Source organism: Tachyglossus aculeatus, chromosome 22 (genome assembly GCF_015852505.1).
Source record: "Tachyglossus aculeatus isolate mTacAcu1 chromosome 22, mTacAcu1.pri, whole genome shotgun sequence".
NCBI classification, from domain to species: Eukaryota; Metazoa; Chordata; class Mammalia; order Monotremata; family Tachyglossidae; genus Tachyglossus; species Tachyglossus aculeatus.
This window is the reverse complement of record NC_052087.1, coordinates 36,960,749-36,985,219: the sequence shown is the minus strand read 5'-3', so window position 1 is coordinate 36,985,219 and position 24,471 is coordinate 36,960,749. Positions and strand designations below refer to the sequence as shown.

The 24,471-nt window shown below is 46.9% G+C and overlaps 1 protein-coding gene across 1 annotated transcript; it reads right to left on the bottom strand.

Annotated features, from left to right (window-relative positions):
* Positions 1 to 1,721: 1,721 nt before the first annotated feature.
* LOC119944122 lies at positions 1,722 to 22,453 on the bottom strand. The gene is made up of 5 exons (XM_038765342.1): positions 22,399 to 22,453; positions 20,184 to 20,365; positions 5,726 to 5,840; positions 3,020 to 3,237; positions 1,722 to 1,935 (listed from the first exon to the last, which is right to left on the bottom strand). Exons 1-5 carry the CDS (start codon positions 22,451 to 22,453, stop codon positions 1,888 to 1,890), a joined length of 618 nt encoding a protein of 205 aa, XP_038621270.1. The 3' UTR covers positions 1,722 to 1,887.
* Positions 22,454 to 24,471: the final 2,018 nt, after the last annotated feature.

Genomic DNA, 24,471 nt, shown 5'->3' with positions numbered 1-24,471 from the left:
GAGGGGAAGGAGGTAGGGTTGGGGGATGGGGAGGAGGAGAGGAAAAAGGGGGTTCAGTCTGGGAAGGCCTCTTGGAGGAGGTGAGCTCTCAGCAGGGCTTTGAAGCTTGGCAGACGTGTGGAGGGAGGGCATTCCAGGCCAGGGGAAGGACATTGGCCGGGGTTGCTTGAGGGGTCGCGACTAGTTACCACTTAACTGTCGTGTGAGCTTAGGCAAGTCACTTAACTTCACTGTGCCTCAGTTCCCTCATCTTCCAAGTGGGGATTCAATACCTGTTCTTCCTCCTTCTTAGGCTGTGAGCCCCTTAGGCTGTGTGCTTGGCGCGTAGTATGTGCTTAACGAATACCACAATTACTATTGAGCACTTCTAGGGTGCAGAGCACTATACTAGCCATGGGGAGATTATAGTAGATTTAGTAGATACGACCACTATCCTCAAGGAATTCATAATATAGTTGAGGAGATACACTAAAATAATTTTGAAGAAGAAGAAGAAAGATGGAATACCTAAGTAGAGCTAATACTTAAATAATAGGGTACGTAAGAAATGTAAGTATTTGGAAGGTTGTGAGTATACAAGTGCTCAGAGAATGCAAAAGTCCTGAAGCAGCAGCAATCTGAGGAGATTAGAAATTGACTGGAGAAAGCCTCTTGGAGGAGACATGATTTCAGGATGGCTTTAAAGATGGGGAGAGCTATGATCTCTGATCTCCGAAGTGGGGTGGCCTAGTGGAAAGAGCAGGGGCCTTTGAGTCAGAGGACCTGGCTTTTAATCACCCACCACTCCTCTGCTGCTCACCTCCTCACTGTGCCTCGTTCTCACCTGTCCCGCCGTCGACCCCCGGCCCACGTCCTTCTCCTGGCCTGGAATGCCATCCCTCCACACATCCGCCAAACTAGCTCTCTTCTTCCCTTCAAAGCCCTACTGAGATCTCACCTCCTCCAAGAGGCCTTCCCAGACTGAGCCCCCTTTTCCCTCTCCTCCTCCCCATCCCCCCTGCCCGATCTCCTTCCCCTCCCCGCAGCACTTGTATATATATATTTTTACAGATTTGTCACTCTATTTTACTTGTGTGCATTTACTATTCTATTTATTTTCTTTTGTTAATATGTTTTGTTTTGTTGTCTGTCTCCCCCTTCTAGACTGTGAGTCCATTGTTGGGTAGGGACCGTCTCTATGTGTTGCCAACTTGGACTTCCCAAGCACTTAGTCCAGTGCTTTGCACACAGTAAGTGCTCAATAAATATGATTGAATGAAGAAATGAATGTGCAAATATACACAAGTGCTGTTTGTTCTGATGACTTGACACCTGTCTACATGTTTTGTTTTGTCATCTGTCTCCCCCTTCTAGATTGTGAGCCCGTTGTTGGGTAGGGACCGTCTCTATATGTTGCCAACTTGTACTTCCCAAGCGCTTAGTCCAGTGCTCTGCACACAGTAAGCGCTCAATAAATAAAATTGAATGAATAAAATGAATGAATGATTTAGACTGTGAACCCCATGTGTCCAACTTGATTAGCTTCTGTCTGCCCCAGCGTTTAGTACAGTGCCTGGAACATAGTGAGTGCTTAACAAGTAACATTAAAAAAAAAAGAGATGTGAAAGTGGGGCCCCCACTGGAGTCCATCCCAGCCCAGCCCCTCCCCACTTGGCCCAACAGGAAGGAAGCAGATACGGAGTGGGTTGCTTTTGAGTTTATTGAAATTGGTCCTAGCAGCAGGGCGGATTCTACAGAGCACGAGCGTTCGTCTCTGAATGGATCAGACAAGAGAAAGCTCTGGAGCTCCAGTGACCAGGGCTGGGGCCGGGACCATCAGCGATCAGTCAGGCAAAGGTCAGCCACAGTCTTCAGGCGGAGTTTCCGTCAGGGCCTTCGGACAAGGGCTCAGTTATAGGTTTCGACATCTTTTTGGCAATTTTCCATCACTTTTACCTAAATTGAGAGAAAAGATGGGACAGTCACAGGAGAGCCTACCGAGATTCAGGCAGTAGCCAAGCCCAAACCCAGCATTCATTCATTCATTCATTCAATCGTATTTATTGAGCGCTTACTGTGTGCAGAGCACTGTACTAAGCGCTTGGGAAGTACAAGTTGGCAACATATGGAGACGGTCCCTACCCAACAGTGGGCTCACAGTCCAGATGTTTTTGGTGGTTGGAAATTAGAAAACACTGAATTAACCTAGACTTTGCCTGCCTCTGGGTCCCTCTGCCACTTCCTGTCTCTGGATATCTCTCAGGAAAGTTCTGTGTAATCCCAAAACACTCAATTAGGCCTGCCCCCTGCTCCCATGGAATGGAAGCAGCATGGCCTAGTGGATAGAGCATAAGTTCTAATCCTAGATCCACCGCTTGTCTGCTGTGTGACCTTGGGCAAGTCACATCACTTCTCTATGCCTCAGTTACCTCGTATGTAAAATGGGGATTGAGACTGTGAGCCTCACATGGGACAGGGACTATGTCCAACCCAATTTGTGGGTACCCATCGCAGTGCTTAGTACAGTGTCTGATACATAGTAAATGCTTAATAATAATAATAATAATAATGGCATTTGTTAAGCACTTACTATGTGCGAAGCACTGTTCCAAGCTCTGGGGGGGATACAAGTTGAGGTAACTGAGGTCCAGAGAAGTTAAGTGACTTTCCCAAAGTCACGCAGCTGACTAGTGGTGGAGCCAGGATTAGAATCCATGACCTCTGGCTCCCAAGCCCGGGCTCTTTCCACTGAGCCATGCTGCTTAACAAATACTATAATTATTGCTATTATTATTGTTATTATCGGGGGAAGATCATCATCAATCGTATTTATTGAGCGCTTACTATGTGCAGAGCACTGTACTAAGCGCTTGGGAAGTACAAATTGGCAACATAGATGGGGGTGACACAGTGCCCAGGATCTGACCCTAAGATGGGTGGGCTTGTAAGAGTATGGAAGATGAGCTCTGGGTCGTCATCATCCAGAATTTGGAGGTTTGTGGGCCAAAGACAAGAAATCCCCTGACAGAGAGCCAGTTACCATCAGAGCCTTAAAATTCTGTCTCTGAGCATCGGTGAAATTATCCATCGTGTCCTTGATCTTAAGCAGAGCAGATTTAGAGTATCCATCTGGTTGGTATTTCTCCATTGCCGCCAACAGTGATTCAGGGGTGCCGTTGAAAAACAGATAGACTTCTCCCACAAGTTCCAAACACTTTCTGGCCTTTTCGATGGAATCAGATTTTGGAATTGAGACTGCTGAGAGAGAAAAGCAAAAATCAAACCCGCTTTCCCCAAAGCAAACCAAGTTCCCACCTTCCCTGGTGGGACGTCTGAAGAACCCACTGAGTTTCCCAAAGACCCAGAGTCCTCCAGCCCTGAAGACCCTTCTATCCTGCCTGGGGTGAGAGGTCACAAGCCCCCAAGTCCCTGACTCCTGGGTGGCCGGAGGCTGAAGGCTGGTTATAATAATAATAATAATGATAATTGTGGTATTTGTTAAGCGCTTCCCATGTGCCAAGCACTGTTCTAAGTGCTGGGGGGATGCAAAGGAAACAGGTTGTCCCACAAGGGGCTCAAAGTCTTAATCCCCATTTTACAGATGAGGCAACAGAGGCCCAGAGAAGTTAAGTGACTTGCCTAAGGTCACACAGCTGACAAGTGGCGGACCCAGGATGAGAACTCATGACCTCTGACTCCCGAGCCCCTGCTCTTTCCACTGAGCCACGCTGCTTCTCTATACTGTGGTGCTTTCTATAATGGGTCATTCAATCAATCATAATCACTCAATCGTATTTATTGATCGCTATCTGCATGCAAAGCACTGTACTGTTTGTGAAAGTACAGTATAACCGAGTTGGAAGCCATGTTCCCTGCCCACAAGGACTCATCTTCCTCTGACTCCCGTTACTGCCAGGAGGATCCATTCCCAGCTCTAAAGGGAAGAGTGTGGAGGAAATTTTTCCGTGCCTTCATGTTTTATTGGTGGACAGAGAGGTCCACAGCAGATCGGTGACATTTCTGGGCCCCCAAAGTCCCTTGCTTTGCATTTCTGTCTGTAGAATCATGAACAGGCAAATGAACTAGGAATTGGGGCTGCCTCTATGCTTGGAATCAGTCTTCACTAGACTGAACTATGCCAAAATGTGCTCGGTGAATTCAGGTTGTTGGCATTCCAGAAAAAGTGATATTTAGATCAATTCCTTCCATAAGAAAGACACATTCATGTTATGCTTCAGTGATTCTGATCTCATTTGTATCATTATGCCATGGTTATAGGGAGGGTCCTGTCTATCACCGCAGTGTCACTGGGTAAGGAAGTTTGGGGGCTCCCGGGGCTCACTGGGAATCAAAAGATGATATAGAGTTTACAGAGCTGGTCCGTGACAAGTAGGGAGGATGGGACAGCTTACAGAATCAAAGGAATCCAGGGCAGAGACAGATTTAGGGAATTGAATTTTTGCTTCTAGTTATTCCCTGTCCCTCAGACTGCTTCTCAACCCTTCCCTGAAATGCCCTCCTACCTTTTTGAGGTCCCTCTTCCTAGCCCTGTGAACGCCAATTCCTGCAAAGCCCAGGTCTGCCCTCAGTATCTCTATTTCACACATTCATATCCAGTCTGAACAGAGAATCCAGACTGAGTCCTGGAGAATTAGCTGAGCTCCGCTCTGGCTTCTCTATGATCCCAGTGCCACCACTTCCTCTTCACTTACTTAATCTGTTCAGCTCAGAGCCGTGATGCTCTGAAGCCCAAGACTCCTCGGTGCTGATGGACGAAACCTAAACAAGCAAATGGCCCTGATCTTGGAATTTCCCCCCTGGTCTCCATTGAAATCGGGGTCAGTCAGGGAAGAAGAGGCTTGGAGAAACAGGATGGACAAAGGCTAAGAGGGATGGATGACTTTCATGAGAGGGTTTGAAAAAGGGATTTTGTCAGAGGGTGAAATAGAAGAAAAAATAGTTACCTAAAAGGTTGGAAGTGAAATTTGTGAGTGTCATAATAGTGCAGTGCTCTGCACATAGTAAGCTCTCAATAAATACTCCCTGAATTATGGTATTTGGTAGGTGCCACTATGTTTCAAAAACACTGTTGCACTGGGGTAGATACAAGGTAAGAATAATAATAATAATAATGACATTTGTTAAGTGCTTACTAGGTGCAAAACACTGTTCTAAGCACTGAGGTGGTAACAAGGTGATCAGCTTGTCCCACGAGGGGCTCACAGTCTTAATCTCCATTTTACAGATGAGGTAACTGAGGCACAGAGAAGTTAAGTGACATGCCCAAAATCACACAGCTGACAATTGGCAGAGTTGGGATTCGAACCCGTGACCTCTGACTCCAGAGCCTGTGCTCTTTCCACTGAGCCACGCTTGAAGCAGGTTGGACACAGTCCCTGTCCCGCATGGGGCTCACAATCTCAATTCCAATTTACAGAAGAGGTAACTGAGGTACAGAGAAGTGAAGTGACTTGCCCAAGGCCACACAGCAGACAAGTGGCAGAGCTGGGATTAGAAAAAAAGTTGTGGGCAGCAGGAAGAGCTGGAAGGGGAAGCAGCTGAAGAGAGGGGTGGGGAAAGCATCTGAAGGTTAAAACAGAGGGAACGGGTGGGCAGGTTATGTTGCTGAGAGGGCCGTGTGCTGGATTTGGGGGTTCCGCCTTTGCGGAATGGGGAGCTGGACAGCTAAGTGTTTCCACACCAAGTCACATCCTCGAATGAGGGCAAGAACAGGAAGGTCACTTACCAGAGTAGCTGGAGGCAGCCAGGGAGAACAGGACCAAAGCGACAAACAGCTTCATGGCGGAGGTGGCGAGGTTACTGGTTGGCGTGTCCACGTTGGGATGGCTCTGGAACTCAGCCTGCAGAGCTCAGACTTATAAATCTCCAGCAGTTCCACAGGCTCCTCCTTGGGGAGGATCACATGACAGACACCCCTCCCTAGATCACCTGGGGTGAGGGAGTTTGGGTTGGGGGGAGGTGAGAGGCCCCCCACCTCCATCCCCCTCCGCTGCCGCTGGAGCCAGGATGATGCCATTGGAAGACTCAGGGCAGAAGCCTGAATTCTGCTTGTCACCAAACACCCGGATGGGGCGGGGGGAACCAAACTGGAAACAGATGACACTTAGAAAGGGTTGTCCTGGAACTGGTCTAACCACATGGAACGATTCAGTGTTCCTCGTTGGTATAGTGGTGAGTATCCCCGCCTGTCACCTGAGAGACCGGGGTTCGATTCACCGATGGGGAGAAAAGTATATTTCCAGCGCTTAGAACAGTGCTTCCAGCGCGTAGAACAGTGCTTTGCACATAGTAAGTGCTTAACAAATGCCATCATTATTATTATTATTAAGCATCTTGTAGACCAGATAGGGGAAAATTCTAGACAATGGGTTTAGCATTCAGTAGGAGTAAATATCTCCTGGAAAGTGGTGTTGAGCAGTGAAATCAGTTGAGCTCTGTATCTCCAAGGAAGCAGTTCGGAGAAGCAGTGTGACTCAGTGGAAAGAGCACCGGCTTTGGAGTCAGAGGTCATGGGTTTGAATCCCAGCTCCGCCAACTGTCAGCTGTGTGACTTTGGGCAAGTCACTTAACTTCGCTGGGCCTCAGTTACCTCATCTGTAAAATGGGGATTAAGATGTGGGACAACCTGATCACTTTGTAACCTCCCCAGTGCTTAGAACAGTGCTTTGCACATAGTAAGCACTTAATAAATGCCATTATTATTATTATTATTAATAAAGAACCCAAGAAAACACTCTCTCCAGGTGAAAACGATGGGAGCCAGTAAGAGGAGCCCATATTGGATAACCAAAAAGAGGCCCAAGATCATCCTCTTGATGATATTTAATACGTGCCTTAAAATAGTAGTATTTAGTAAGCACCTAATCTGTGCAAAGCACTGTATGAAGGGTAGAAAAAATTGTATAGGTGAGAATTAGATGTGATCCCCGGCCCTCAGTATAATCATACCAATAATAATTGGGGTGTTTACTAAGCACTTATTATGCAGCAAGCATTATGCTAAAAGCTACAGTAGACTCAAGACAGCAGGAAAATTGAAGGAATGATAATTAGATGTTCTCTGGGCCTTAAGATAGTAATAATAACTGTGGCATTTATTAAGTGCTTACTGTTTGTCAAGCACTGTGCTAAGCGCTGGGGTAGTTAGAAGATAAGAACACCATACACCATTCCCGTTCCACGTGGGGCTCATATTCTAATGGAAAAAAACCCAGGCCTGGGACTCAAAAGAGCTAGATTGTAATCCTGGCTCTGCCGTTTACCTGCTGTGTGACCCTGAGAAAGTCACTTATATTCTCTATGCCTCAGTTTCTTCATGTACAATCCCCTCCTGGGGATTCAATACCTGTGCTTTTAGACTGGGAGCCCACTGTTGGGTAAGGACTGTCTCTATATGTTGTCAACTTGTACTTCCCAAGTGCTTAGTACAGTGCTCTGCACACAGTAAGCGCTCAATAAATACGATTGATGATGATGATGATGTGCTCCCCCCTACTTAGAATGAGAGCTCCATGTGGGCCTTGATTATCTTGTGCCTATCCTAGTGTTTAGTACAGTGCTTGGCACATAGTAAGTGCTTAACAAATAGCATCAATAGCACAGTTATTATTATTGGGTTGGGGGGGAGATATTTAACCCCTATTTTGCAATTGAGAAAATTGAGGCAAAGAACTGAAGTGACTTTCCCAGGCAAGAGGCAGAGCCAGGATTAGAACCCAGGTCCCACGACTCTCAGGCCTTGCTATGTCCACTAGGCGATGAAGCTTCTCAATAGATTCAGTGTTAGAATAATGAAGGCAGTGTTGGATACGGGATCACAAAGAAAGGTGAGATAGCTGTAGACAACGAGACAACAAAGACAAGGACAGGAATGAATGTTATAGGAATTATGGGAAGCAACATAGACTAATGGAAAGGACATGGACTGAAGAATCAGGGGACTGATCCATTAACCCAGAGTCCGGGTCCTCTTTGCTTCCCAGGCTGCTGTTGCCTCCCATGATCTGCTTTCCAGCTATGGAAACTGCTTTCTAGCCACGGCTTTGCTGAATCCATTCTCCACGAGAACCAGACACCGCGGGCCGGGGCTCCCCACCGCCAGTGGAGACTTCTGGGGATTCAGCCCGAAGCGGGATGCACTGAGACGTCAAAGTCAAAACTCCTGCAACAATGGTAAATTTCGTCCTCCATCCCCAGGGTAGGTTTTTTCCAGGTATATTCTGTAGGCTTTTAATTATAGGTAATTGATTTTTCACCTGATCGGCCTTTCAGTGAGAAGGTTTTACATTAAGTTTCGTACTATTAGGCAGACAAGATCTTCAGTGGTTTCACCAATTACGGCCTTTGCAATATTTCCATTTTTCTATCTAGTACTAAAATCTCTTTTGGCATTTTTTTGGCTGTTTTTTTATGCCTAAAATGCTGCCGAAGCACCCGAAGCAGACCAATAAAAACAGTAGGCTAGGAAACACAGCCACAAACATTTAATACAATTATTATTATTGTACTTGTACAATAATGCAACTTGTACTTCCCAAGCGCTTAGAACAGTGCTCTGCACACAGTAAGCACTCAATGAATACGATTGATTGATTGATTGATTATTATTATTATTATTATTATTATTATTATCATTTAACCCCTACATTTAATAGTGAGGTCAGGCTTCACTTACCATCGCCCTTCACTATTCAAATGGATTTCATTGTACACAAGGCCACAGTCCCTCAATCTTTTTGGATTTTTTTTATCTTTTTATTTTTTTCATTATTTTTTTCTTCCAAACCACTGATGCACAAGTCCTCCTCAGTGCTGGTGATTTGTAGTGGTAAAACGTTAATTGTTTTGAAGTGATATTGGTGATATAGGGACTGTTATTTTGGTTTTGGGTGATTTGTAGGGTTAAAAAAATTGATTGGAAGTGATATTGGCGATACAGGGACTGTTATTTTGGTTTTGGGTGATTTGTAGGGTTAAAAAATTGATTGGAAGTGATATTAGTGATATAGGGACTATTTTTTTTTTTTTGGTGTTTTTTTTTGTTCTAAGGGAAGACTGTATTCATGCACCTGAGGGAAGAGAGGGCTTCTGGAAAGCCAGGGACACTCCTTGAAGCTTTTCCAAGACTTTCCACTTTAGTGGATTCCTACTTCTACCCTGGGAGCAGAGGGGCAGAGGTCATCCACAACCCATCTGGGCCCAAGAGCATCGCCTGTCTCGGATAGCCTAGGGATTATGTCTGGAAATGGAGAGAGGATTATCATTATCATCATGATCATCAACGGTATTTGTTGAGTGCTTACTGTGTGCAGAGCACTATACTAAGCACTTGGGTGAGTATGATTTAACAGAGTTGATAGACAGGTTCCCTACCCTTAGTGAGCTTACAGTCTAGAGGGAGATCCTGTATCCCTGGTAACCTAACCCTCTTCTGCTAAAGGGAAAATCTGCTGTGAAGCAGCTTTAGACTGAGGGGAAAACTCTGGGGCAAAGTCAATCAATCGTATTTATTGAGTGCTTATTGGGCGCAGTGTAATGTACTAAGTGCATCATTCATCCATTCAGTAGTTGTCGACTTGTACTTCCCAAGTGCTTAGTACAGTGCTCTGCACACAGTAAGCACTCAATAAATATGATTGAATGAATGAATGAATACAAAGCACCATACTAAACGCTTGGGAGAGTACAATATTACAATAAACAGGCACCTTCCCTGCCCACAAAGAGCCTGGGAAAATACAATACAACAGAGTTGGTAGACACATCTCTGCCCACTACAAGCTTCAGTTTGGAGGGGGAGATCTCATAATACCTTTATTTTTTAAGGCTGGGGTTGGGGTGGGCTGGGCGGGAGTGGGCAGGGTCAGCAATCTGTGCTCCCAGAATTCTACCAGAAATAGGAGCAGAATAGTTCTCTCAATCAATCATCATCAATCGTCATCATCAGTCGTATTTATTGAGCGCTTACTGTGTGCAGAGCACTGTACTAAGCACTTGGGAAGTACAAGTTGGCAACATATAGAGACACTTCCTACCCAACAGTGGGCTCACAGTCTAGAAGGGTGAGCTCACAGTCTAGAAGGATCAGGTTGTCCCACGTGGGGCTCACAGTCTTAATCCCCATTTTACAGATGAGGTAACTGAGGCACAGAGAAGTTAAGTGACTTGCCCAAAGTCACACAGCTGAGAATTGGCAGAGCCGGGATTTGAACCCATGACCTCTGACTTCCAAGCCCGTGCTCTTTCCACTGAGCCACGCTGCTTCTCTCTCTGCACATAGTAAGCGCTCAATAAATACGATTGATTGATTAAAGGGAGCTTGCTGCTGGTCTGCCAGCCACACAGAGGAAGCACACTGGCCATGGCCACGTGGACCACAGGCTCCTAGGAATGTCGATCACGTCAGGATGGAGTGGAGGATGCAGACCGAGGTAGAGGGAAGACTTTCTTCCCTCTTCACACAGGCTGGTGACTTCCCAGCTCCATCATGAGAGAATCAAACCCAGGGAATACACAAGGCTCTGGAGAAAACCGAGTCTCTCATCTCCTGCCTATGCCCTTTCTGGCTCTCGCAGGGATCATTGGAGTTGAAGAGTTTCACGAATCATCTGAGAAGGCTGCGTGAGAAGCAGAATCAGAGAATCAGAGAAGCAGCGTGGCTCAGTGGAAAGAGTCCGGGCTTTGGAGTCAGAGGTCATGGGTTCAAATCCTGGCTCTGCCAATTGTCAGCTGTGTGACTTGGGCAAGTCACTTAACTTCTCTGTGCCTCAGTTACCTCATCTGTAAAATGGGGATTAAGACTGTGAGCCCCACATGGGACAACCTGATCACCTTGTAACCTCCCCAGAGCTTAGAACAGTGCTTTGCACATAGTAAGTGCTTAATAAATGCCATCATTATTGTTATTATTATTATTATCTGTCGGGACCAGCTGTCCCACACAGAATGTCAGTGCTGAAATTTCCCCGAGACAATGGCAGCGAGCCTGTAGAGGGGTGTAGGAGGGAAGTGGGGGGGCAAGATGAAGCAACTGCCAGGGGCTAGTTCTCCTCCTCCCCCTCTAATCTCCTTCCAGCACTAACATCATCCCTGGTGGTTTGAGAGTATTCTTTGGTTCCTGTTCTACAACTGCTTTCTTAGCAGTTGCCTCCTCCCCATTATTTGCCTGAAGGCAAGGGCCTAGACATTTCGGTCTCATCAGTTTGTCAGTCAACCCCAGCCCTGGGGTGAGGTGGAGGGGGCTCCGTCATTAACTGGGGGTGCCCTTTCTTCATTATCTGCTACAAATATCTGGCTGGAACCACTCCTTACTGGGCCAAGCCCCTGGGCTAATGATGCCCCTCAACATTGTTTGCCCTCCCCAGAGAGTCCTAGACATCCTGGACATTCCCTATCAAGATCCCTGGGGACCCAAGGGGTCATTCAAAGCAGGGCCTTCCTACTGCCTCCTAAATTGGTTCCACTGGCTCCTGGGCAGCAACAAACACTCCCGTGTCAGAAGGGTTATGGTGAAGATGACCCATAGATAAACTTCCCTCAGTTAAACCACCAACGGAGCCTTTCTGGAAAAGATTTGAGGACCTGGGATCAGTTCCCCTTCCCACAGTGCAGTTCTGAGCCTAGCCATTCATTCATTCAATCGTATTTATTGAGTGCTTACTGTGTGCAGAGCACTGTACTAAGCACTTGGGAAGTACAAGTCGGCAACATATAGAGGTGGTCCCTACCCAACAATGGGCCAGCACTGGACCTCGCTCTGATCGGTGAGTTCTGAGTTCTTCCAAGAAAGAGGGAATATTACACTGGTCCTTTTCTGAAGGGGGAAACATCTGCCCCTGTCCTTTTATTCATTCATTCAATCGCATTTATTGAGTTCTTAGTGTAGAGCACTGTACTAAGTGCTTGGGAGAGTATAGTATAACAATAAACAGACACATTCCCTGCCCACAACGAGATTACAGCCCAGAGATCTGACATAAGGAAAGGGGAACAGGAGCCCGCAGCAGAACTGGGCAATCCCATGGTCCATGTGGCCAGGTATGTTCTGTCTTCCCCATCAGGGAGGGACTGACTTCTGGGACCTGCTCAGGGGTTCGAGAACCTGCAGGCCTAATCAGGAATCTCTGAGATGGGACCGCCCACCCAACCCGACTCCAGGACTGGCGTTAAACTGACACAAACAGGGGACTGCCCTAAGGATGGGGGAAGGAGCAATCCCTGCCCCCAGGCTGCTGCCAGTTGGAACTCACCCATCCCTCTCCCTACCCCTGAGCATTAATGACCTTCCTGATGATTTGGGATTATCCTTCACTTCCTGTTCTAGAGCTGTTTACTGATGCCTGCACAATGTTGGTCTCCTTTTGATCCTCAGTTTAACACTTGGTTTGAACAGGAAGGTTATATACTTGATGAACCCTGTGATTAGGAAATTTGATGTTCTGGTACACTTGTGTTGCTGAATCTGTTCCCCAGCGGAACCTGACCCCGGGGGCTGGGGCTCCATCCCTCCAGCACATGAGATTATCCCGGACTGTGCTGTGGATTGGGGCGGGAGCCAGGACTCAATCAACTGTCTTCTACTACTGCACTCCAGCTCACGTTCTTTGTTCCTCTCTAGCTACACAACTCTCCCCATTTTCAAAGCCCTTCTGAGATCACATAGTCTCCAGGAGGTCTTCCCCGACTAATTTCTAATCTCACCATCTTGCATCCCCCAATTGCCTTCATAACCCTTCATCCCCACATAACATTTACCTCTATTATATACTCATGGAATTTATCTTATATACTCTATTACCCACCTCTCAAGGTCGCACCTGGAGAGTTTCCAGTACTCTACCGGTCTCAACTATGGGAGAGAGAGTCAGGCCGAGGTATATCCATTCCATTCCTAGGCTGGGCAGTGGCTAGCAAGTGGAAGACAGTCTGCCACAACTCAAAACTCACCTGAGCTGGGCAGCAGCGGTATGGAAGAGTTGAGGGCAGAGACTCAGGTTTACTGCGTGGAAGGAGACAATGGCAAACCACTTCTGTATTTTTACCAAGATAACTCAATGGATCCACTACCAGAACGATTGCAGATGGAGGTGGGGCGTTCTGGGAGAGATGTGTCCATGGCATCGCTATAGGTCGGACACAACTCGACAGCATAAGACAACAACAACGACTCTATTACCTCCATTGTACACTCTTAGCATTTATCTTATATTCTCTACTACTTCCTCCTATCTATAATTTAAGTGTCTCCTCTGGTCCTCTGAGGGCAGAGATCAGGTATACTAATTACGCTGTACTCTCCCAATAAATAAATGCTAACAACTGAAATTTTTGTATTCATTCATTCATTCAATCATATTTATTGAGCGCTTACGGTGTGTACAGCACTCTACTAAGCGCTTGGAAAGTACAATTCGGCAATAGATAGAGACAATACCTACCCAATGACGAGCTCACGGCTGTGGGGACTGACTGTGTGGCCTGTAATAACTGTGGCATTTTTTCAGCACTTACTATGTGCCAAAAGTTATCCTAAGCAGTGGGATAGTACTGGGGCAGATAAAAGGTAATCAGGTCACAAACAGGACTCACAAGTTAGAGGGAGAACATGCAAAATCCTCATTTTGCAGATAAGGGAACTGAGGCCTGGAGAAATAATAATAATAATAATAATAATAATAATAATGATGATAATAATGATGATGGTATTTATTAAGCACTTACTATGTGCAAAACATTATTCTAAGCACTGGGGAGTTACAAGGTGATCAGGTTGTCCCACAGGGGGCTCACAGTCTTAATCCCCATTTTACAGATGAGGTAACTGAGGCCCAGAGAAGTGAAGTGACTTGCCCAAGGTCACACAGCTGACAACTGGCAGAGCTGGGATTAGAACCCATGACCTCTGACTCCCAAGCCCTTGCTCTTTCCACTAAACCACTCTGCTTCTCATGAGCCACTCTGTTTCTCGTGAGCCACTTCGGCTTCATTCATTCAATTGTATTTACTGAGTGCTAAACTGAGGGTCTTCCATTCATTCATTCAGTTATATTTATTGAGCACTTACTAAGTGCTTGGGAAATACAATACAGCAGTAAAGAGAGACAATCCCTGCCCACAATGAGCTCAAAGTCTAAAGTGGGGGAAACAGACATCAAGACAAATAAATAGGCATCAGTATAAGCAAATAAAATTATAAAATTATGGATATATACATACATATATAAGTGCTGTGGGTTGGAGAGAGGGGGGAACAGTAAAGGAAGCTGGGTGAGGTGGAGGGGAGTGGGAGATGAGGAAAAGTGGGGCTTAATCTGGGAAGTCCTCTTGGAGGAGGTACACCTTCAGTAGGGCTTTGAAGGGGGTGAGGGTGATTGTCTGGTGGATTTGAGGAGGGAGGGCTTTCCAGGCCAGAGGGAGGACATGGACCAAAGGTCAGCGGCGAGGCAGGCGAGATCGAGGTACAGTGAGAAGGTTAGCACCAGAAGAGCAGAGTGTGAGGGCTGGGATGTAGAAGGAGAGAAGGGAGGTGAGGTAAGAGAGGGCAAGGTGATGGAGAGCTTTAAAACCAACTGTGATGAGTTTTTGTTTAACACGGCGGTGGATAGACGAGCACTGGAGATTTTTGAGGAGGCGGGTGACATGCCCTGAAAGTTTCTGTAGAAAGATAATCCAGGCAGCGGAGTAAAGTATGGACTGGAGTGGGGAGAGGAAGGAGGTTGGGAGATCAGAAAGGAGGCTGATTCAGTAAACTAGGTGGGATCGGATGAGAGATTATACTAAAGTGGTGGCAGTTGGAATGGAGAGGAAAGGGCGGATCTTGGCAATGTTGTGAAGGTGAGACTGACAGAATTTAGTGGCGGATTGGATATGTGGGTTGAATGACAGAATGGAGTCAGGGATGACACCCAGGTTTCAGGCTTCTGAGATGGGAAGCATGGTTTTGCCATCTACGATCACGGGAAAGTTCGGGAAAGAACAGTTTGGGAGGGAAGATAAGGAACACTCTTTTGGACAAGTTGAATTTTAGATGGCATCCAAGTACAGATGTCCTGAAGGCAGGAAGAGATGTGAACCTTGAGAGAGGGAGAGAGAGCCATGAGAGCGAATGAGTTCACCAAGGGAGTGAGTGTAGATGGAGAATAGAAGGAGACCAAGAACTGAACCTTGAAGGACCCCCACAGTTAGGGGATAGGAAGGAGGAGCGCACGAAAGAGACTGAGAATGAATGGCCAGAGAGATAAAAGGAGAACCAGGAGAGGACAGAGTCAGTGAAGCCATGGTTGGATAATGTATCCAGGAGAAGGGATTGGTCCACAGAGCCAAAGGCAGCTGAGAGGTGTGGAGGATTAGGATGGAGAAGGAGATGTTGGATTTGGCAAGAAGGAGATCATTGGTGACCTTTGAGAGGGTGGTTTCAGTGGAGTGAAGGGGGACAGAAACCAGAATGGAGGGGGTCCAGGAAAGAGGGGGAAGAGGGGAATTTGAGGCAGTGAGGGAAGATGACTCACTAAAGGAGATGGGAGAAGAAGGTAGGAGGGAGATGGGGTGATAACTGGAGGGGGCTGTGGGGTCAAGGGTTTTTTTTTTTAGGATGGGGAGACACGGGAATGTCTGAAGGCAGTGGGGAAGAAGTCACTGGAGAGTGAGCAGTTGAAGTTGGTAATTAAGGAGGGAAGGAGAGAAGGGGTGAGAGTTTTTATAAAGTGCGAAGGAATGGGGTCCAAACATTGCCAAGACCCACCCTTTCTTCTCCATCCAAACTGCTACCTTGCTGGTTCAATCTCTCATCCTATCCCCACTGGATTACTGCATCGGCCTCCTCTATGATCTCCCATCCTCCTGTCTCTGCCCACTTCAGTCTATACTTCACTCTGCTGCCTGGATTATCTTTGTGCAGAAACGCTCTGGGCATGTTACCCCCCTCCTCAAAAATCTCCAGTGGCTACCAGGCAACCTACAAATCAAGCAAAAACTCCTCACTCTCAGCTTCAAGGCTGTCCATCACCTCACCCCCTCCTACCTCACCTCCCTTCTCTCCTTCTCCAGCCCAGACCGCACCCTCCACTCCTCTGCTGCAAACCTCCTCACTGTACCTCATTCTCGTCTGTCCCGCCATCAACCCCCAGCCCACATCTTCCCCCTGGCCCAGAATGCCCTCCCTCCACACATCCACCAAGCTAGCTTTCGGCCTCCCTTCAAAGCCCTCCTGAGATCTCACCTCCTCCAAGAGGCCTTCCCACACTGAGCCCCCTTTTTCCTCTCCTCCTCCCCATCCCCCTGCGCCTTACCTCCTTCCCCTCCCCACAGCACTTGTATATATTTGTACAGATTTATTACTCTATTTATTTTACTTGTACATATTTACTATTATATTTATTTTGTTAATGATGTGCCTATAGCTATAATTCTATTTGTTTTGACAATTCTAGCACCTGTCTCCAAGTTTTGTTTTGTTGTCTGTCTCCCCCTTCCAGACTGTGAGCACATCGTTGGCTAGGGACCATCTCTATATGTTGCCGACTTGTACTTCCCAAGCGCTTAGTACAGTGCTCTGCACACAGTAAGCGTTCGATACAATTGAATGAATGAATGTGGAAAGGGTGGTATTTGAGAGGAGGCAGGCTATCTCCTCTGGAGATATTGCAGGGAAGGATGGGAAAGTTGAAGAGGGAGCTGGGAGGAGGGGGGAATTAAGAAGGGGAAGAGGTAATTTGGGGGAGCTCATTTCTGATGGTGTTAATTTTCTTAATAGAGTAGATGGCCAGATTGTTGGGGATGAGGGATAATAATAATAATAATAATGGCATTTATTAAGTGCTTACTATGTGCAAAGCACTTTTCTAAGCGCTGGGGAGGTTACAAGGTGATCAGGTTGTCCCACGGGGGGCTCACAGTCTTAATCCACATTTTACAGATGAGGGCACTGAGGCCCAGAGAAGTTAAGTGACTTGCCCAAAGTCACACAGCTGACAATTGGCGGAGCCGGCACAGGGGAGGAGAGGTGACAGGGCTCTGAGGAGGGAGTTAAATGTCTCGAACAACTAGCAAGGGTGACACACATGAGTGACGCGCATGAGGGAAGGGAAATAGTTTTGCCCGGAAGAGGAGAGGGCAGAGTTAAGACAAGAAAGGACAAACTTGAAGTGGACAAGGTCGGCCTGATGTTTAGATTTCCACCAGCAGCATTCTGCAGCTCGAGCATAAGAGCGAAGGAGGCGGACAGTGAAGGGATTCCAGGGCTGTGGATTAGTGGTGCGAGAGGGACGAAGGGATAGGGGAGCCAGTTAGTTGAGTTGAGTAGAGAGGGTGGTGTTGAGGGCATCTATTTGGTCATCAAGAGTGGGCAGAGTGGGTAGAGTATGGAGGCCCGGGGGGTGTAATGCACTGAAAGAGATAGATGGGGTCGAGAGACTGGAGATCTCTGTGGGGGAATAGTACAGATTTATGGGGAGAAGTGTGGGAGAGGAGGCAAGTGAGAAGGCTGTGGTCAGAGAGAGGGATTTCAGAGTTGGTGAGGGCAGAGATTGTGCAGTGGTTAGAGATGATGAGATCAAATGTGTGTCCAAGTGGTAAAAGGGGTAGGTGGAATGGAGCAGGAGGTCGGCGGAGTTGAGGAGTGATAGACGGTGGGCGGCAGAAGGGTCACCGGGTACATCTGTGTGGATGTTGACCCTCCCCATCCCCCCCGCCTTACCTCCTTCCCCTCCCCACAGCACCTGTATATATGTATATATGTTTGTATGTATTTATTACTCTATTTATTTATTTTATTTGTACATATTTATTCTATTTATTTTATTTTGTTAATACATTTTGTTTTGTTGTCTGTCTCCCCCTTCTAGACTGTGAGCCCACTGTTGGGTAGGGACCGTCTATATGTTGCCAACTTGTACTTCCCAAGCACTTAGTACAGTGCTCTGCACACAGTAAGTGCTCAATAAATATGAATGAATGAATGAATGAATATTGAAGTCTCCGAGGATCAAAGCGGGCATGGAAAAAGAGAGAAGGAATGTGAGAAAGGGGTCACAATGGTTCAAGAAGTCTGAGGTGGGAATTGGGGGGCAGTAGATGACAGCTACGAGAATCTGGAGGGGGTAATAGAGGAGGATGATATAATGATGTAATTTATTAAGCACTTACTATGTGCAAAGCACTGTTCTAAGCACTGGGGGAAGTTACAAGGTGATCAGGTTGTCCCATAGCGGGCTTACAGTTAATCCCCACTTTACAGATGAGGTAACTGAGGCACAGAGAAGTTAAGTGACTTGCCCTAAGTCACACAGCTGACGGTTGGCAGGGCCGGGATTTGAACCCATAAAAACTAACTCCAAAGCCCGTGCTCTTTCCACTGAGCCATGGGATTCAAAGGAAGAGAAAGAAAAGGAAGGGGAAGGAGGGATGGTGTGAAAGTGGCATTGGGGAGCAAGAAGGAAGATGGCACCTTTTCCTTTCCCAGTGAGACTGGGGGATTGGGAAAAGAGGCCCCCACTGGAGAGAGCTGCAGGGGGGACTGTGTCACCTGAGGCGAGCCAGGTTTCAGTGATGGTGAGGAGGAGGAGAGGGAGAGACAGGAACAGGTCAAGGATGAAGGGGAGTTTCTCCATGATGGAGCCGGGGGTCCATAGGCCACACTTGGCAGCAGCTGTGGAGGGGAGGAGAGCGAGCGGGGACGGCCCTGGAAGTGGGGAGGGTTTGGATGGGAGTGAGTTAGTGAATTAAGGGTGGCGCTGGAACAGAAGGACAGGGATCGGGAAGAGGGCAGGGAGGAGTGCCGGGGAGGGATTAGATGGAAGCCAGTTGCCTGGGTGGTGATGGGACAAAGGGATTCTAGGGAAGGAGTAGGGGGGTGCGTTGTGGAGAGAGGGAGGTGAAGACTGGGATGGGCAGACAGGAGGTGGGGGATTGTAGGGTCACGGTGAGGTCGGCGATTGGATCAGTTACCACTTATGTAAGCTCATTATAGGCAGGGAATGTCACTGGTTATTGTTGTATTGTACTTTCCCAAGCACGTAGTACAGTGCTCTGCACACAGTAAACACTTCATAAATACAACTGAGTGAATGAATGAAGAGAAGACACACAAGGAACTGAGCTACTTTTCTTTATTAAAGTGATCCCGAGAAGAGAGTGTGAAATATGAGCCAAGGTTTCTTCATTCTTCTTAATGCAGTGATTCGTTTTAAGGTTTAGAAAAGGTTGCAGGATGCAAAGTTGAAAGAGAAATGGAGTTGAGGGGCCTGGAATCCATATACTTCGAGGATCAACTTAGGGTCTCGACAGCTTTTTGGGTTCCATGGAGCCACAGAGTTTCATTGTTGGTGGGGTTTTAACATTTTTCAGTCATTTTTCGCTGCAACAGATATTAGAAACAGTAAGTTCAGCTGGCCAACCATCTCCTGTGAAACTTCATTTAGGGGAAATGATGAAAAAACATCACTCTTATTCTTACTGTCTACCCTTTTTTTTCCACGAACAGTCTAGAAACAGAGGGGTTATAAGAAAGAGAAGCAGTATGACCTACTGGATAGAGCAAGGGCCTGAGAGTCAGAAGACAAGTCCCCTAACTTCTGTGCCTCAGTTACTTCATCTGTAAAATGGGGATTAATACTGTGAGCCCTATGTGGGACAGGGTCTGTGTCCAACCTGATTAGCTTGTATCTACCTCAGCGCTTAGTACAGTGCCTGGCACGTAGTAAATGCTTAAAAAATGCCATATAAATTTTTAAAAAGAATGATCTTTGTACTTATTTATCATGGCCCCTAGATATTGTACTCCAAGACCCTCCAACTCTCTGGGGCTTGGACCCAACAGTAAGCCCACCACTCTTTCAACTATTTCAGCTGAGGAGCATGGTTTGAGCCTAACGTCAGCATTTTGGGAATTGACAGTCTAGCAACTTGTCCCTCATCTCTGGGACTTACTAAGCTGTCTGCCCACTGACTCAAATTGACCCACTTACCTACAAAATATGTGATTGCCCTTGCTCAATTCAAAACATTCACCATATCGAAGAGAAGAGAGAGATGTCAACCCCTGCCACCCCTACTCTCTGCTGCCAAAGTCACGCAGCAGATACATGGTGGAGTTGGGATTAGAACCCAGGTCCTCTGCCTCCCATGCCCGAGATCTTTTCCCAGATTCTCCCAGGAGGGTGTGAGGGAAATCAAAAGCGGCGACTTACCAGAGTTTCCCCAACGGATTTCCTTTCGGCACCTGTGAAAGCATCACTGATCTGTTTCAAGGCCCCCACAGCTTCCAGAGCGTTGTCTGAGGGCTCGTAAGGGGCAATGCTTGCCAGTAAAACGTCGGTGGAGGATTCCAAGTAATCATTTATTATTTTCTGGAAATCAGGACAAGCGTCCCCTAGGACAGAACATGGAACAAAGCTATCGCACTGAGGCATTTCTTCTCTGGATAGCAGGGACCAAATCCTCTGGTCCCATCGCTGGACTGAGACAGACCTCAGACCTGGCAACTTCCACCAGGCTGACGCTTTGTCTGTAGGAAAGAGGGACACTCTCTCTGGAGTCCCCCAACAACTCACCTTCCGCCCCACGAGATGGAACCGCCAGACGGGCTCCAGAGGGCCCTCTGGACTGTAAGCTCATAGTGGGCAGGGAATGTGTCTCTTTTACTGTTATACTCTCCCAAGTGCTTAGTACAGTGCTTTGCACATGAATGAATTAACCTGGAAGTGATCCGATCTTTACCATCACCCATCAAGGCCTCTACCTGTCTACCCCAGCCCACCCATTGGCAATGTGTTCACAACGAGGCCTGGGCACCCTCTCGAGGGTTCCGCTACCTTTGACTCAGAGCAGCTCTGGCTAGGTGGCTGCTCTGCTCTGCCCAGCTCTTCCCTCTTTTCCTGCTGTTTTTCAGGTGCCAGGGATGGTTGCCCACCCCCACCCCCTCAGGGCCCCACCCAGACAAGGCTCCAAGGGATAACGGAGGTTGGCGGCCACTGAAGAGCACAGTCCTGGGTCCAATAGCCGAACCAAGGGCTCTCTCCTCCAATTTTCTGTTTCCTGACTGGTGTATAGGCCATGCTGCTTCAAGCAGTTGGGATTTTGTGAAGTGGGGCAGGGTGATCATGTGAAGTCTCTGGACGGCCCTTCGTTCATTTATTCATTCGTTGTCATATTCATTGAGCACTTACCGTGTGCAGAGCACTGTACTAAGCATTTGGAAAGTACAATACAGCTGTAAAGAGAGAGAATCCCTGCCCACAATGGGTTTACAGTCTAGAGACGGGCTTCCCAGACTGAGCACCTTCCCTTCCCAGACTGAGCCCCTTCCTTCCTCTCCCCCTCGTCCCCCTCTCCATCCCCCCCATCTTACCTCCTTCCCTTCCCCACAGCACCTGTATATATGTATATATGTTTGTACATATTTATTACTCTATTTATTTATTTATTTATTTATTTTGCTTGTACATATCTATTCTATTTATTTTATTTTGTTAGTATGTTTGGTTTTGTTCTCTGTCTCCCCCTTTTAGACTGTGAGCCCACTGCTGGGTAGGGACTGTCTCTATATGTTGCCAATTTGTAGTTCCCAAGCGCTTAGTACAGTGCTCTGCACATAGTAAGCGCTCAATAGATACGATTGATGATGATGATGATCTAGACTGTAAGCTCATTGCGGGCAGGGATTGTGTCTACCAACTCTGCTATATTGTTATATTGTACTCTTTCCAAGCGCTTAGTATGGTGCTCTGCACATGGTAAGCACTCAATAAATATGATTGATTGCTTAGGGTTGAACAGGGCAGGCACTGACTGATTAACCACAGGAACCAGGGTCCCCCAGGGAGCCAGACATGGAGTAGAAAAGAGATCCAAGGACTCTTCCTCCACGTGGCCACTCTGTGCTGCCAGGGATGAGATTCCCCTTTATTGGATGTAGCCCTACTTGGACATCGCCACGGTGCTCAATTCCTTACAAGTCACGGAAAGGAAAGCGGCCACAGAAATGTGAGCTTGTCTCCAGTTTCCCACCCTGGGGAGGATGGCATAATAATAATAATATTGATAATAATAGTACCTGTTAAGTGCCCACTATGTGCCAAGCACTGTTCAAAAAGTGGAGTAGATATAAGACAATCAGGTTGGGCACAGTCCCTGTCCCCCATGGGGCTCACGCTCCTAATCCCGCTTTTACAGATGAGGTAACTGAGGCCCAGAGAAGTGAAGTGACTTGCCCAAAGTCACACAACAGACATGTGGCAGAGTCAGGATTAGAACCCAGATCCTTCTGACTCTATCCACCAGACCACAAGCCTTCTCCAGTGACCTGAGGCGTCTGTTGAAGAGGAAAGTGACATGGGAGAATTTTCAGGCTTTAGCTTAGTATTAGGTGGGGCCCAGAGAGGGGTCAAGAGCAGATTTACTCACCAACAGAGCAGAAAAGTCCCAGGGAGAGGAGCACGAAAGTCACTGCCACCTTCATCGTTGAACTGGTTGAGCGTTTGTTCGTCAGAGCGATCTCTCTGTGTATCTGCATGCATCCTCGTCTCCCTTATATCCCCAAGGTGACCTGAGGCTCCTCCCAGAAAATCGTCTAATAAGTCACATGGTCTCAGAAGGCCCCTGAGAGATGGCAGAGATTGTTCCCAATACAACAGGACACGTCGTCCCTGCCTGCTCCAAAGCCAAGGGAGTCCCCGGCCGGGTCTGAGCTCTGCAGGTTCGAGCCAAGGGTCCCAGAGCGGGTCAGGTCCCTCTTAAGACCCAGTCCATCTCCGTGGGCTGACAGTGTCGGGGAGGGAGACCTGAACCCTGTAAGAGGTTTAGAAATGTTGGCCCTCATGGTAGAAAGCAGATAATAATAATAATAATAATGGTATTTAGTATGTTCCAAGAACTGTTCTAAACACTGGGTAGATACAAATGAATCAGGTTGGACACAGACCCTGTCCCACATGGGGCTCACACTCTTAATCCCCATTTTACAGATGAGGTGACCGAGACCCAGTTGGATCACTCTGGGCCCAGTTATCTAGCATTATAGACTAAATCCAGTAGGTCCAATAATAATGTAGGATTTTGAATTACTAGGAAGATGACCATCATGTCATCATCATGTCATCAGTCTGGACCATAAGCTCACTCTGGGCAGGGATCGTGTCTAATAATAATAATAATAATGATGGCATTTGTTAAGAGCTTACTATGTGCCAAGCACTGTTCTAAACACTGGGTAGATACAAATGAATCAGGTTGGACACAGACCCTGTCCCACATGGGGCTCACACTCTTAATTCCCATTTTACAGATGAGGTGACCGAGGCTCAATTGGATCACTCTGAGCCCAGTTATCTAGCATAATAGACTAAATCCAATAGGTCCAATAATAATGTAGGATTTTGAATTACTAGGAAGTTGGCCATCATGTCATCATCATGTCATCAAGTCTGTACCGTAAGCTCACTGTGGGCAGGGATCGTGTCTAATAATAATAATAATAATGATGGCATTTGTTAAGAGCTTACTATGTGCCAAGCACTGTTCTAAACACTGGGTAGATACAAATGAATCAGGTTGGACACAGTCTCTGTCCCACATGGGGCTCACACTCTTAATTCCCATTTTACAGATGAGGTGACCGAGGCCCAATTGGATCACTCTGGGCCCAGTTATCTAGCAGAATAGACTAAATCCAATAGGTCCAATAATAATGTAGGATTTTGAATTACTAGGAAGTTGGCCATCATGTCATCATCATGTCATCATCATGTCATCAAGTCTGTACCGTAAGCTCACTGTGGGCAGGGATTGTGTCTAATAATAATAATAATGATGGCATTTGTTAAGAACTTACTATGTGCCAAGCACTGTTCTAAACACTGGGTAGATACAAATTAATCAGGTTGGACATGGACCCTGTCCCATATGGGGCTCACACTCTTAATCCCCATTTTACAGATGAGGTGACCGAGGCCCAATTGGGTCACTCTGGGCCCAGTTATCTAGCATTATAGACTAAATCCAATAGGTCCAATAATAATGTAGGATTTTGAATTACTAGGAAGATGGCCATCCTGTCATCATGTCATCTTTCTGGACCGTAAACTCACTGTGGGCGGGGATCATGTCTAATAATAGTAATAATGATGGCAATTGTTAAGAGCTTACTATGTGCCAAGCACTGTTCTAAACACTGGGTAGATACAAATTAATCAGGTTGGACACAGACCCTGTCCCACATGGGGCTCACACTCTTAATCCCCATTTTACAGATGAGGTGACTGAGGCCCATTTGAGTCAATCTGGGCCCAGTTATCTAGCATAATAGACTAAATCCAATAGGTACAATAATAATGTAGGATTTTGAATTACTAGGTAAATGGCCATCATGTCAGCATCATGTCATCTCTCTGGACCGGAAGCTCACTGTGGGCAGGGATCATGTCTAATAATAATACTGTGTGCTCTGCACACAGTAAGCGCTCAATAAATATGATTGAA

Excerpts from the sequence above, each read along its gene's own strand:
- LOC119944122 (XM_038765342.1), bottom strand. The coding sequence starts at position 22,453 with ATGAAGGTGGCAGTGACTTTCGTGCTCCTCTCCCTGGGACTTTTCTGC. Across the intron at positions 20,366-22,398 it reads GGGACTTTTCTGCTCTGTTG|GGGACGCTTGTCCTGATTTC; the intron begins GTGAGTAAATCT and ends GTTCTGTCCTAG. Across the intron at positions 1,936-3,019 it reads AGAATTTTAAGGCTCTGATG|GTAAAAGTGATGGAAAATTG; the intron begins GTAACTGGCTCT and ends CTCTCAATTTAG.